This window comes from Heterocephalus glaber, unplaced genomic scaffold, assembly GCF_053883595.1.
Source record: "Heterocephalus glaber isolate CG9 unplaced genomic scaffold, H.glaber_assembly_v1.0 deba00001744, whole genome shotgun sequence".
NCBI lineage: Eukaryota > Metazoa > Chordata > Mammalia > Rodentia > Bathyergidae > Heterocephalus > Heterocephalus glaber.
This window is the reverse complement of record NW_028258450.1, coordinates 6,199,267-6,212,733: the sequence shown is the minus strand read 5'-3', so window position 1 is coordinate 6,212,733 and position 13,467 is coordinate 6,199,267. Positions and strand designations below refer to the sequence as shown.

Below are 13,467 nucleotides of genomic sequence, written 5' to 3'. Positions count from 1 at the left end.
ACCGGGCCCAAGTGAAGATGAAATGAGAAAACGCTTTCAAAACACTTAGCACGCTGCTACTTATCTTAAGTGACAATTATCATTAACTGCTATTAATATACTCGAAACTCTTACTTGCTACTTTAAAAAGTATTCATTAAGCACCTACTTGGTGCTAATGCTGAATCTACACTGCCGGTTTCTTCCGACGCTGCATCCCCTAGGAAATCAGTTTACTGCCTCTATTTTGCTGATGAGAAGCCGGCTCCCGGCAAGGAGCAGGCCCAGGAGGACGGAGCCCGGGTTCCCTCGGCCTCCTCCTACCCAGGCCTCCTTCACCACCAGCGCTCTGAGCTGCGCAGGTGGGGGCGCTCCAAGTCCCGGCCTAGGGAAGTCCGGGATCCCGGACTTCTGGGTCAGAGACCAGGGAGCAGGGCACGGTGCCCTGGATCTCGCGGCCAAGGTCGCTGCATCGCCAGGTGGACGCGCACTGGGTCCCGGGAAGCCTCGCTCCACGCTCGCTGCAGCCTCGCGATTTTGGCTTTTGAGCTGCGGGTTCGCAGGGGAGGGAGGGGGTGCAGGGGCGGAGCTGCGGACCTGCGACAGGGACGGGGCGGAGCGAGCGGGCACCGCGGCGGGCGCGCGGGGCTGCGGCGGCGGCGGCTAGGGTGAGTCTGCTCCTCCCCCCTCCAGCCCCCCCCATCCCGGGGGGCCGGGGTGGCCCCGAAGCCTGGGAGCGGGGGTCGGGTGCAGCGCGTCGATCTCAGGCAGTGCAGGGGGAGTCTGCAGTGCTGGCCGGGCACTCCGGGGGAGGGGCACGTGGCCTCGGGAACGGGGTCCCCGAAACACCTGGGTGTACCCTACTCCGCTCCCACCGATCCCTACGGCGTGGGGACCTTTTAACTCATGCCGTGGCCCCTAAGGTCTTAGGACTGCGCAGCCTTTCGAGGTCCTGGGTAGCATTGCCCTCCCTTGCAGAGTCTTGGGACCCTGGCATCTTAAACCACCCCCCTCAAAACCTCCACAAAAAAAAAAAAACAAAAAAAAAACACCCTCTCTGCGGCCGGGAGAGGTATTAAAGACTTCAACTCCCAGTAGCCTTCGCAGCACCAGGCCGGGTAAGCCGTAGCCGCGGGAGCGCGAGGCCTGCCGGGAGTTGTAGTTCCAAAGCACAGCGCTAGCTGGGAGGGGGACGGCTGGACCCCCGAGGTCGCCTGGAGTCTGGCTGCTGGTTCGGGTCTAGGGCAAGATGTGTGGTTTGAGGTGAGCTTTTTTCCCGGCTTGCCCCCTCCTCCCAGATCTGACACCCCTTCTCACCACCGCCCGGCGCGCGTGGGGACCGGTCCGCAGCCCCTGATCCGCCCTGCAGCCCCCATGGGCTGCCGCCCGCCGCCGCCTCGGGTGCGACCCAGGACCAGGCAGGGATAAGCGCAGGTGAGCCTGGCCATGGTCCTGGCCCTGTGCCGCACCCCCGCAACACCTGGCCGTCTGTGAGCCCTGTCTGTCCCTCCCTACTTCTGCTCCTCATGCCCTCTCCAACTGTCTGAGGCCTGGCTCCCAGCCGTGGGTCACCCATCCTCCTACCCCACACGGCCCTCTCCTGGATCCCCGGTCCTCGCCAGCTCTCTCCACTCCGCGCCTGTGATCTCCAGCCACTGTCGGTCTGTCCATCCTCTCTCTCCATCGCCCCTCGCTCTGGTGCCACTGTTTCTCTCTGGAAGACATTTCTGCCACACACTCCCGCCTGGCCCTCCATCCACCCGTCTCTCTGTCCCCATGAATCACACGCTGGCTCAATCTTTCTGGCCGCTCTCACCCCAAGTCTGAATCTTTGACTTCCCTCTCTCTTCATCCCTCTGCTCTCCCAGCCCCAATTCGCCCTCCCCATTCCCTTAGGCTCTGCTCCTCGCCTCTCTCCCTCCCTCAACTTTGCTCCACTCTCCCCAGCCACCACCACACCTGCCCCTCTTCTGTGCCCCGCTTCGCCAGCTCCCTGTCCGTCCCAGTCTGGCGCCTTCGTGTACTTTCCCACCCAAGCCCCTCCGCATACCGTTCCTGCTGCCTGAATGTTTTTCCTGGCTCAGCCCCACTGCCCACTGCTCAAGGTGGGCTCTGTCTCGTCCCCTGCATCCCAGGGAGCCCATGCTGATCGTCTGTCCCCGGTCCTTGGGGACACATCCTCCAGCTGTGTTTCTTTTAAGCTACTTCTCCTGGCCTTCCAGCATCTCGTTTGTTGGTGTGTGTTGGCTTTCTGGTTTGCTCTTGGTCCCTGCTGCTCTGATTGGGGCCCCAGGAAGTCAGGGCACCCTGGTCCTTTCTTTCCTGCTGTATCTGCCACAGCCCACACAGTGCCTGGTGCCTAGCTGACACTCGGTGGATGTTTGTTGAATGAACGAGTGAATGATGTGTGGCATCACCAGGTGTGTCTTCCCCTAAGTCTGTCCCTTCCCCTGTGTGCCCCTAACCTTTGACTCCTTATCTGCCTGTCCCTTTATCTGTGCCTCCTGCCTGTCCCTCTGCTGCCTTCCCCAGCGTCCCCGTTCTCTGTCCCCCTGTCCACTCATGCCCATCTCTGCCCCGTTGGTGTGTCCAACCCTGTTCTTCTTTTCTTGCCCACCCACACTCTTGGCCCTTGTGTCTCTCGGCTCCTGATTTGCTCCTTGCCTTCCCTCCCCCCAATATCTGTCCCCTCGTCCCTCGTCCCTCTTGCTCTACTTTCGGCCCCTGATCTGTCCATCCCTCCTCTGTTCCCTCGCCCATCTCTCTCTCTCTCTCTCTCTCTCTCTCTCTCTCCCTCCCTCTGCCCACTCTCCACACCCCTGCTCCCCTCCTGCTCCATTCCCTTCCCTTCTGCACCTCGCCCCGCGCCTCCCAAGTACAGGACCAGGCGGCCACCATGTCTGGAGACTACGAGGAAGACCTCTGCCGGCGAGCGCTCATCCTGGTCTCAGAGCTCTGTGCGAGGTTCCGAGACACTGACACCAGAGACAGATGCCAGGAGTTCAACAGCCGGATCCCCGGCTACCCCCGGGGCCCCGACGCAGGTCAGCCAACCCCAGGCCGGTTCAGCTTTCCCTTCCCTTTGGGCCAATCCCAGTTAGAGTCTTGCCCCCACCCTGCCTGCTGCTACCCTGTCCCCCAAAGCTCTGATCGGGGAGAAGGAGCTGCGGTCTGTCCACTCAGCCCCTGGCCTTCTGTGTTTTGCCCTGTGGGCCACCCCCTGAGATGGCCACCCAGTGTCTCCTCCGCATGTCGTGTGTCTTTCACAGTGATTCAAAGCTCAGGCTCTGGGGTCAGACTTTGGGTCCCTGTCCCAGCTCCCCTGCTACCACCTGGAAGGCTTTAGGTTAGCGGCTCTTCTTGCCCACTTCAGTTTCCTCAACTGGAAAACAGGGGTAATAAAAATGACTAACCCCTCAGTGGAGTAGTGCGTGCCTGTAGTCCCAGCATCCAAAAGAGACAGCTCCAGTAGAGCCCTTACAACAGTGTGGGACACATGACGGCCGCTGAGCTGCCATCAGGACTGAGGCACTGTAGTCCCGGGAGCAGGCGAGGCCCCTGGGCATGTTTCACTGACTACTCGCAGTAACCCTGGGGGGTACACATAATCCCTATTTTCTACTGAGGAAACGGAGGCTCAGAAGTGTGCAGTGACTTGCTCTAGGTCACAGAGCCAGGAAAGGGCTGAGACTGGGAACGGTCACGAGTGCTACTGTGAGGGGAGGAAGCAGTTGCTGGAAGGGCCTTGCTACAGCCACTGGCTGAGCACTGGCCAGGTGACCATGCTGAGGAAGGAGGCCAGGGGTGGCCATTGCTCACTCAGAGCCTCAGGGAGGCAGTGGAGCCAGAGTTTGAGCCTGGCTAGCCTAGGTCAGAAGTGTGGGGGTCCTGGTCCCATGTTTTGCTGAAAGGACTCAGCTCCAAAAGCCATCACAGCTGTAGTTACCACTGATCACTGCAGAAGCCCCCAGCACAGCTCTACAAGGAGAGAGGCACAGGGGGCTGAGGGCAGGAGAGTCCACGCTGTCACGTGACATGTTTAATTCTCCCACCAATGACATGTGACAAGACATACAGAATGTCACCAACCAGAGAAGCCCACCCAAGTCTTCGTGCCCAGGGTCTGTCTGGAGGCTAGTCATGTGGACATGGCTGACCTCCTGTGTGCCTGTGGCCCCCGACTTAAGTCGAAGTGTTGCTAGGGACTCCCCAGCATGGCCCGAAGTCCAGGTGACCAAGGCAACCTTACCAGACAGAAAGCCACATGGCCTGAGCCCTTGTCTGTCTGTCTGTCCTGACAGGTCTCCTCCCAAGTGCTGGCTGAGGGCCAGGCTCCTCCTCAGGCAACCACGCCATCTCTCCAGGCCCCAGCAGCACCAGGCTGTGCAGACAGGAACAGGGGCCTTGCCAGGGCAGAGAGGGCCCACTGTGCATTGAGCAGGTCTGGTCCAGCTGGCAAATGTCTGGTCTATTTCCCCCACAGTGAGCCCTCGCCTCAATGCTGCCCATGTCCAGGAGGCTGGCGAAGCCCTTGGCTCTGGTTCTCATGGTGCCCGGAACCCACAGCAGGCATAGAAAGAGCAGCCGGAGAGAGGGGACAGCAGGAGACTCGGGGTCCCTCAGTCAGGGCCTGGCGAGTAGCCCTGCTGGGTCACTTCCTTCATCTCAGAGTCCCAGCTTTCTCATCAGATGGGACAAATCCTCCCTAGGTTACAGTGTCCTGAAGCTTGAACTCATCCACCGAGCAATACAGCCCCAGGGGCACCCCTCCTCTGCACGTCTCTGAACACAGCATCCTGCCTGACCTGACCTGAGGAAAGGGCTTAGGTCACCTGTGCCACCCCCTCTTCTCCCTTCCTGGGACCAAGAGCCAAGTCCCAAACAAATGTGTACATCCTTGCACACCATTCTGGGAGCCCACTCCTGGTACCAATCACTGCCTGAGCCCCAGCCTTGGGCCGCAGTAAGGGGGCCATTTGAGGTTCACTGCAAGGCCAAGCCACATGTCACAGGCATTTGGGGGCCATTGGTTGTGAGGATAGCACAGTGAGGCTGATTATTCTAATCTCAAGTCACATTTGAACTGCCCCTCATTGGGAAGGACTGAGGCATTATATTAGCCCCATGAGGAAGGTCAGGCCTGTCACCCCCAGCTGTGGGACCCTGGGCAGATGATGTGGCATCTGTTGACCTTAGTGTTCTTCCATGGAAAATGGGAATGATTATGTCACTGAGACGTCGTCAGGTGTCTTGTTTTATCTCCTTCACGCCATGTGCCTTCTGTGGTCCACTAAACCTAAGGAAAGGACTGTTTGTTCCCATTTGGAAAATAGAGACTGTGAGGCTCAGAGTGGTTAAGGTGGGTTCCGGAGACCATGCAGCAAGCTTCGATTTGAGTTCTGACCCATTCAACAGTGTCCACACTTCCTTCGATATTGCTGGGCATGATGCTGGGGGCTTTGGTCTACCTCGGATGCTGTGTCCTCTTACACAGGTCCGGTGGGCTAATGATTAGGAGTAAAATCTGGGTGCAGTGGTGCATGCCTGTAATCCCAACTCTCTGGGAGGCTGAGGCAGGATAAGTTCCAGCCCAGCCTGGACAATTTGGTCACTTCATGAGATCTTGTCTTGAAATAAAAAAATAGAGAAGGCTAGGGGTGTGGCTCAGTGTGAAGGCCCTGGGTTCAATCCCAGGTACTGAAAGAAAAATTTAAAAAAGTAAAATCTGGAGCAGACTGCTGGATTTAGTATCAGCTCTGTCGTTTATCGTGAGTAGGACCCGACACACCTCACAATCTCTTTAAAGCAGTGATAGGAAAGGCCTCCCCAGGGGCCTGTGGAGTTCAGGTCCTGTAGGCAAAGTGCCCAGAAGGACCCATGCCAGTGACTGGGATTGGCCCTCCGGGGACACCAGAGTCACCCTGACCCCTGACCTCTGACCTCACTCTTTCCAGACATTTCTGTGAGTCTGCTGTCGGTCATCGTGACCTTCTGTGGCATTGTCCTTCTCGGCGTCTCCCTCTTCGTGTCCTGGAAGTTGTGCTGGGTGCCCTGGAGGGACAAGGGCGGCTCTGCGGTGGGCGGCGGCCCCCTGCGCAAAGACCTGGGCCCTGGTGTGGGGCTGGCAGGGCTGGTGGGCGGCGGACACCTGGGCACCGGCCTGGGCGGGCACCCTCTGCTGGGCGGCCACCACGCCCACGCCCACGCCGCCCAGCACCCACCCTTCGCCGAGCTGCTGGAGCCGGGCGGCCTGGGGGGCTCCGACCCCCCCGAGCCCTCCTACTTGGACATGGACTCCTATCCCGAGGCTGCAGCCGCCGCTGTGGTGGCTGCCGGGGTCAAACCGAGCCAGACGTCGCCTGAGCTGCCCTCCGAGGCCGGGGCGGGCTCGGGGCTGCTGCTGCTGCCGCCCAGCGGTGGTGGCTTGCCCAGCGCCCAGTCGCATCACCAGGTCACAAGCCTCGCACCCAGCACCAGGTGAGAGAGGCGACGGGCTGGGGCTCCACTCTGCACTTGTGCTCATCACCTGTATCTCTGCCCATCTGCGGCTCTTCTGAGTTCTGTGCGGGAAGGAGATGGGAGCATCGGTGCCTGGATCCTGGAGCACGGGCGGGCTGAGCCCCAGACTTCCAGATCTGAGAAGACGGAGGTGGGGGGAGGCGAGCGCGTGGACAGCTGCATCCCCGTCAGTCTGAGCCAGGGTCAGCAGTGGGACCTGCTCCTCCTCGTCCCTCTTTCTACCTTGTAGCCTGAGCACCTAGTACCAGGGTGCTGGGAAGACCCTAGACTCCACCCACATGGCTCTCATCATCTCGGGGGGTTGCAGGGAGGCAGAAAAGCAGCTCAGGGAACTACAGGGGGTCCCCAGGAGGGCCCCTGCAACCCTGGAGGCTGGAGGTGAAGGGGCTCCGCTGAAACCCACAATCAGCCAGGCAGGAGGTGGGGATCGAGGAACCAGCCCAGTAAAGGCTGGAGGGGAGGGTGCAGGGCCTCCCAGGAACAGCTGGCACTGGGGCAGGAGAATAAGCTTCACAAAGCAAACTGGGGAGATGTGGCTGCAGACCTCAGCCCAGCCAGGGTGGACGGCAGAGCACAGGGGGCTTTAAGCAGGGTCCACTCTGGCATAGCAAGACCCTCTGTGGCCATGACAGGAGGAGAGACCAGAGGCCAAGAGGCCAGGACAGGAAAGGATGGCCTCAGCTGGGACCAGGGCGGTGGTGGTGGAGAGGCCAGGGAGAGGGTGGGGAGCTGAAGAGGGCACGGGGCTGAGCTATGTTGTCCTAGATCCAGAGGCTCCTGGGAGCTGGAGCCCCATGTGTCTGGGCTGGAGGGATCTTACAAAGGGGGCTAACTCCCCTCTCCAGATGCCAGAGGGGAAACTGAGGCTCAAAGTGCACAAGTGGCCTGTTCCAGGTGCACTGAAGCAAGGAGGGGATGAGCGGCCCCCCGGCCTGACAGAGATCAGAGCCGCCGACCCCGGCTGGGTCTCCCCTCTGCACCCAGGTACCCAGCCCTGCCTCGGCCCCTCACGCAGCAGACCCTGACTACACAGTCAGACCCCAGCAGTGAGGAGCGGCCACCCGCCCTCCCCCTGCCTCTGCCCGGCGGTGAGGAGAAGGCCAAACTCATCGGCCAGATCAAGCCGGAGCTGTACCAGGGGACTGGGCCAGGTGGCCGGAGGGGCGGCGGAGGCTCAGGCGAGGCGGGGACCCCCTGCGGCCGCATCAGCTTTGCCCTGAGGTATCTGTACGGCTCCGACCAGCTGGTGGTGCGGATCCTGCAGGCCTTGGACCTCCCGGCCAAGGACTCCAATGGCTTCTCAGACCCCTACGTGAAGATCTACCTGCTACCCGACCGCAAGAAGAAATTTCAGACTAAGGTCTGGGGCGCCAGTGGCTGGATATCAGGGGACCCAGGGCCAGACTCCTGGGGCTGAGGGCGGAGGGGCTGGGAGCCAGGCTCTGGGGATTGGGAGGGGCCAGGAAGGGCCTCGTGTCTATCTTCCTTTCATGAACCCCCACAGGTGCACAGGAAGACCCTGAACCCCATCTTCAATGAGACGTTCCAGTTCTCGGTGCCCCTGGCTGAGCTGGCCCAGCGCAAGCTGCACTTCAGCGTCTATGACTTTGACCGCTTCTCGCGGCATGACCTCATCGGCCAGGTGGTGCTAGACAACCTCCTGGAGCTGGCTGAGCAGCCCCCCGACCGCCCGCTCTGGAGGGACATCATGGAGGGTGGCTCGGTCAGTGCCCTGCATTCCCTCGACCCCTCTGCTTGCCCTCCCCCAGGGCCCAGGTTTGCACCCTGGGACCCTAACTCCTCCCGGCCGGCCCCCGGATTATACTGCAAGCGGCCAAGCCGCGATGGACCCCTGCCCTGCCCTGCCCAGCCTAGTCACCCCTCGGCCTCTCAGCTCAGCCCCATCTGACGCAGTGACATCTGATGACCTTGTGGCGTTGCCTCTGACCTTGGATTTCTGACCACTTTGCTTTCCCTTTTTCCTCTACTTTCCAACCTCCTGGCCCCAATTTCTAGTCTTCCTGAACCCTAGCCCTCTCTGACCTCTGAACTTTCTATTTTTTCAAACCTATGACCTTGAGACGTTTTCCTCTTCTTCCTTCTGTTCTCCACGGTCCCCTCGCCTCGAATCCTGTAAGCTTGGGTGCCCAGGCTTCCCCCCAATTCCTTGAGTGGCCAGATGGTAGGGCTTTCGGCTCCAGCTCCCCAGCGGCCTTGTCCCCATTTGTCATAAATCCCCTTCTGGCAGGTCACTCTCCTGCTTGTCCATGCCTGCCCCAGCCCCTCCTCAGCCTTCCTTGCTGGGGGCCCCAAGCCCCAGACCCCCAATTCCTTACCCCCAATCTTGCCCCAGGGATTACCCAGCATTCTGGGCTGGGAGGCCGTGGGACAGGTCCGCATGTCAGGAGGGGACTTGCTCCAGCCTCAGTTTCCCATTTGCCCTCTCTGTGTCCAGCTGGTCCCCCTGTGCCTGGGCCTTCTCATTTTCTCCTCTCATCACCCCATTCACTCATTCACTCACTCAGACCTCCAGCTGGCAGGGCCTCAGGAGCTGCAGGTCTAGGCCCCAAGGCTGGTGGCAGGGCTCTGGTTATGGGACATGAGGAAGTGGCTGACTCCACAGAGCCACACGTGGTCTGAGTGGATCCCCGCTCCCTGGACTCACTTCTCTTCTGCTTGCTCCTTGTCCCACACTGTCCCTGTCGGTTTTTCCAACTCACAGTGTGTGGGGTCCGATCTAAGCCTCGCCGGTGCCTCACTCTCTCTCCGAGTCTTCATATTCCTTCCCCAGCCGAGGCCCATTTGCCTGGGGTCTCTGTCCCCCTCTGTCTCTGTCCCCTCTCTGGGTCACTGCCCTCTCAGTGTAGAACTCCATCCTGAATCTGCCTTTCCAATGGGATCTCTCAGTGTCCTGGCCTCTCCGCCTGTTTCTCCTGGCTCTCTCTCTCTCTCCCCACCCCCCTCTCCCCTCTTAACGTCTTCCTGCAGAACAAGTAGGCTTTGACGGTCTCGGCAGCTGTGGCTGAGGAGCTACAGAACCTTGGCCCAGACTCAAGACCGTTAAGTGGATGGGAATAGAACGGGCCCTAGGTCAGGGGGAGAACAGCAGCCGGGCCGAGTCTCTGAGTGCCCTCCCCACTGCAGGAAAAGGCAGATCTTGGGGAGCTCAACTTTTCACTCTGCTACCTCCCCACGGCCGGGCGCCTCACCGTGACCATCATTAAAGCCTCTAACCTCAAAGCGATGGACCTCACGGGCTTCTCAGGTGAGTCGCAGAGAGGACAGGCAGAGGAGGAGGCCGGCCCGGACCCCCGGGTCTGAGGGGGGAGGCCGGGCCTGCACCCCGGGTCTGAGGGAGGAGGCCTCCTTCAGTCCCCCTCATTCCGCCCCAGACCCCTACGTAAAGGCCTCTCTGATCAGCGAGGGGCGGCGTCTGAAGAAGCGCAAAACCTCCATCAAGAAGAACACGCTGAACCCCACGTACAACGAGGCGCTGGTGTTCGACGTGGCCCCCGAGAGCGTGGAAAACGTGGGGCTCAGCATCGCTGTGGTGGACTACGATTGGTGAGGGCGCAGCCGAGGGGGGCGGGCGGGCGGGCGGGCGGGGGGGGGGCAGCCCCTCTCGCCGGTTCTCACCGCCCCACCCCCCAGCATCGGGCACAATGAGGTGATCGGCGTGTGCCGCGTGGGCCCCGAGGCCGCCGACCCCCACGGCCGCGAGCACTGGGCCGAGATGCTGGCCAACCCGCGCAAGCCTGTGGAGCACTGGCACCAGCTGGTGGAGGTGAGCCTCCCTCTGGGGGATGCGAGGCGGAGGCGGGCAGCTCGGTGCTAAAGTCAAAGTGAAGGGGCGGGGGCGGGGGAGTTGGCGCAGTGGTTTCTGGGCCTGCCTCGCAAGTGCAAGGTCCAGGCTCGAGTTTGATCCCCGGCACCCTAAATAAATAAAAATAAAGGGGCAGACAGAACTGAGCCCTGGAAATGAGTGGATTGGCTTGTAGTGGATGGGGACCAACCATACAGTTTCAGTAAATAAGAGAAGGATAAAATAGAGCAGAGAATGTCGTGGTGCAGGACCTAGTGTAAAGATCACGTGGTCACACCCCACCCCCAGGTTTGAGGGGTCCAGGGCCTAGGCCTGGAGCTGCCCTGTACACCCGGGACTCCGGAGGGCCTCTCTGAGGGGGAGAGGGGAGGGGGAGGGGAAAGAAGTGGGCGGGGGGGGGTGCTGTATCAAGGGTGAGGCCTGGAGGTCAGGGAGGCTGAAGCAGGAGTGTGTGGTAGCAAGAGGCCTCCTGGGTCCTGGGGTCACGACCACTTTAAAGCCATTTAAGATGATTACTTTGTATACCGTGACCATTTTGTCAATGGGAAACAAGAAAAGCAAAGAAATGCATTTTTGAAAATATTAATGAATTTGCTTCAATTAAAGGAAATAAAAGTATAGTAAATTCTTTTTGTAAATATATATCTATTTTATACCAGAGATCAAACTCAGGACCTTGCACTTGCAAGCCAGGCACTGGAACCATTGAGCTAAATGCCAGGCCCTATGTATATTTATATATATAAATTTAAGCATAAAGTAATGTTAGTTTTAATACTCTTGCTCTCCATTTTCCACTATTTTTTATATTTTGGCATTCTCAGGGGAAATTAATCATTTAAAGATACATCAAAACATGCTATTGAGGACCGCAGTCTTTGTCAGTCCATCTGACATGGTGTGGGACTTTATTGAAAACTGGGTATTTTGAGCCAGGTGTGGTGGCACAGGCCTGTGATCCCAGCACTCTGGGAGGCTGAGACAGGAGGCTCACAAGTTCAAGCCCAGCCTGGGCAACTTAGTGAGACCCTGTCTCAAAATTAAAAATAAGAAGAGATAAGGGTATAATAAGGGTATAGTTCATTGTAAAGGCCCTGGGTTTTAATCTCTAGTACCACAAAAATAAGTTGGAGAATTTTATTCATCATGGATTTTTTTTTTTTTTTGCATTAATTTTGGCTTCTTAAAATATCACCTTAAAATATTCTTTGTCTTGGACTGGGGATTTATCTCAGTGGTTCCACCACCTGCCTCGAAGCACGAGGTCCCAAGTTCGATCCCTGGTTACAAAACAAACAAAAAAAGATGTTCTTGGTCTTGATGGCTGAGTTTGTGCCCCCCTCAGACCTGACGCTGGGGTGAGTTCCTCTCCCCTTCACATGGTTCCACCCAGCTCTTTCCCAGGGCTGATGGGGACAGGACAGAGAGCCACAGAGCCCAGATTTGAGATGGGAAAAGTCCAGTTCTCCTCCCTCCCTCCCCTGGCTGTTCACTCTTGTCCTGATTTACTCATTCATTCCAGAAGCTTCCCGGAAGCTTCTGCTTAGCCCATGGTGCTCCCTACTGCTCTGGAGGTCTGCCTCCACCCAATGCTCCCTCCCCCTGGCTCTCTGTCCCCGCCCAGCCCCCAGGGCAGACTCTCAGCTCCTCCACATCAGGGAGGACCTGCTCCCCGACCCCAGTAGTGAGTGGCCTCATGATTTCCAAGGACTTGTTTTTTGTGCCTTGGTTTCCACATGTGTAAAATGGGATTCAAATGTAGTTGGCCTCATCCTCTCAAAGCTGAGTGAAAAAATACTGTAACTAATGAAACAGGATGGATGCCCTTTCCTGTTGATTATAAGTGGATGCTTTGTCTCTGCCATTCCTGATCCTTCTGGATCTCCCCATTCAGGAGAAGACTCTGACCAGCTTCACAAAAGGCGGCAAAGGACTATCAGAGAAGGAGAACTCAGAGTGAGGGTGAGAAGCCCAGAGGGAGGAGGCCAGGCCTGGACCCCTGGGTCTGAGGGAGGAGGGGCACCGGCCCAGGATTTCCTGTCTGTCCTTGATGCTGCTGGAGTGACAGGGCATCCTGACCCATTCTCCACTGTCACTGGCCTCTCCCCTCTGGCTCCTTTGCAGGTCTGGCCTGGGCCGGAGGTCTGACCAGGCCCCCTCAGGACCGGACCCCATCCTTTCCTGCCCGGACCGAGAACTCATCTCCTCGAAGCCATAGCGTCCGAGCTGCTGGTGCAGGGCTGCCCTGGGCCCGCCTCTCCTTCCTGGACTCGTGTGGGTGGGCAGTGGGCAGCCCAGCGCCGTGGTTCAGGGTGGGGGGCATTTAGCCTCCACTGTCTGTCTTGTCTTCCCTGGGGCTCCCCCTTGGGGCAAGGGACCGTGCATGTCTGGGAGACTCCTTCCCCTCCCCTCCGTCTCTGTCTCTTCACTGTTGTCCAAAGCCTGGTCTCCCAGTTCTTGTTCTCACCGTGAATGTCACCAGACCAGCCCTGTGTCCCCAGACACACACACCTGTGTCCCCTACTGTGTTCACCAGCCCCCGAGTCTGGCCGACCCCCTACCCCCACCCCGCTGCTGCTAACAACGCCAGAATAAACACTCCGTGGGTCTCACCACCCCGGACTCCTGTCCTCTCTGGGGCAGGGACCATGTGTTAGAGCTGGCAGATCTGCATCAGACAGATGTGGGCCTTGTTCCGTGGTTGGTCAACTCAATCCATCCCTCTGGGCCTTGGTTTTTAAAAATTATATTTGCCAGGACCATTGTTGATTGTAAGACACAAAATACAGCACAGAGCCACAGATAGAATTGAGAGACCCCGATATATGGAGAGTGGGATGGTATGGGGGGCTTCGGGCGTGGCTCAGCCCTGCTGCTGTGGCCACTGCCTTCTGCTTTCCTCTTTCCTGCCTTCCCTCTCTGGTAGGAACTGCAAGGCAATTAAATGGCTGCCTGGTGCTGTGGGCTTCTGCTGAAAAAGCAAAGCAAAAAAATTTTTAAAAATCCAAATATTGGAATTCCAGTTAGAAGAGCTTAAATGATGGGCTCTTGTGGGGCCAGGGGAGATGCTGAGCTTGACAGCACGGGCTGTCAAGTTGGCTCCGGAGGACAGACTGTGCCCTGTCTCTCACGGCGGCGTTAAAGCA

General features: G+C 58.7%; 1 protein-coding gene across 8 annotated transcripts; it reads left to right on the top strand.

The window, feature by feature from the left end:
- The first annotated feature begins 531 nt into the window (after positions 1–531).
- On the top strand, positions 532–12,936 carry Syt3 (synaptotagmin 3). 8 transcript variants are annotated; one of them, XM_013066393.3, is made up of 11 exons: positions 532–647; positions 1,278–1,413; positions 2,861–3,023; positions 5,934–6,456; positions 7,483–7,858; positions 8,003–8,221; positions 9,643–9,763; positions 9,891–10,062; positions 10,150–10,282; positions 12,216–12,283; positions 12,446–12,936. In XM_013066393.3, the coding sequence occupies exons 3-10, from the start codon at positions 2,876–2,878 to the stop codon at positions 12,279–12,281; spliced, it is 1,758 nt and encodes a 585-aa protein (XP_012921847.2). In that variant the 5' UTR covers positions 532–647; positions 1,278–1,413; positions 2,861–2,875; the 3' UTR covers positions 12,282–12,283; positions 12,446–12,936. The 8 variants fall into 8 exon arrangements, with proteins under 8 accessions (XP_012921847.2, XP_087056928.1, XP_012921845.2 ...); XM_087200802.1 differs by having other exon boundaries at positions 2,856–3,023; XM_013066391.3 differs by having other exon boundaries at positions 2,512–3,023.
- The last annotated feature ends 531 nt before the right edge of the window (positions 12,937–13,467 follow it).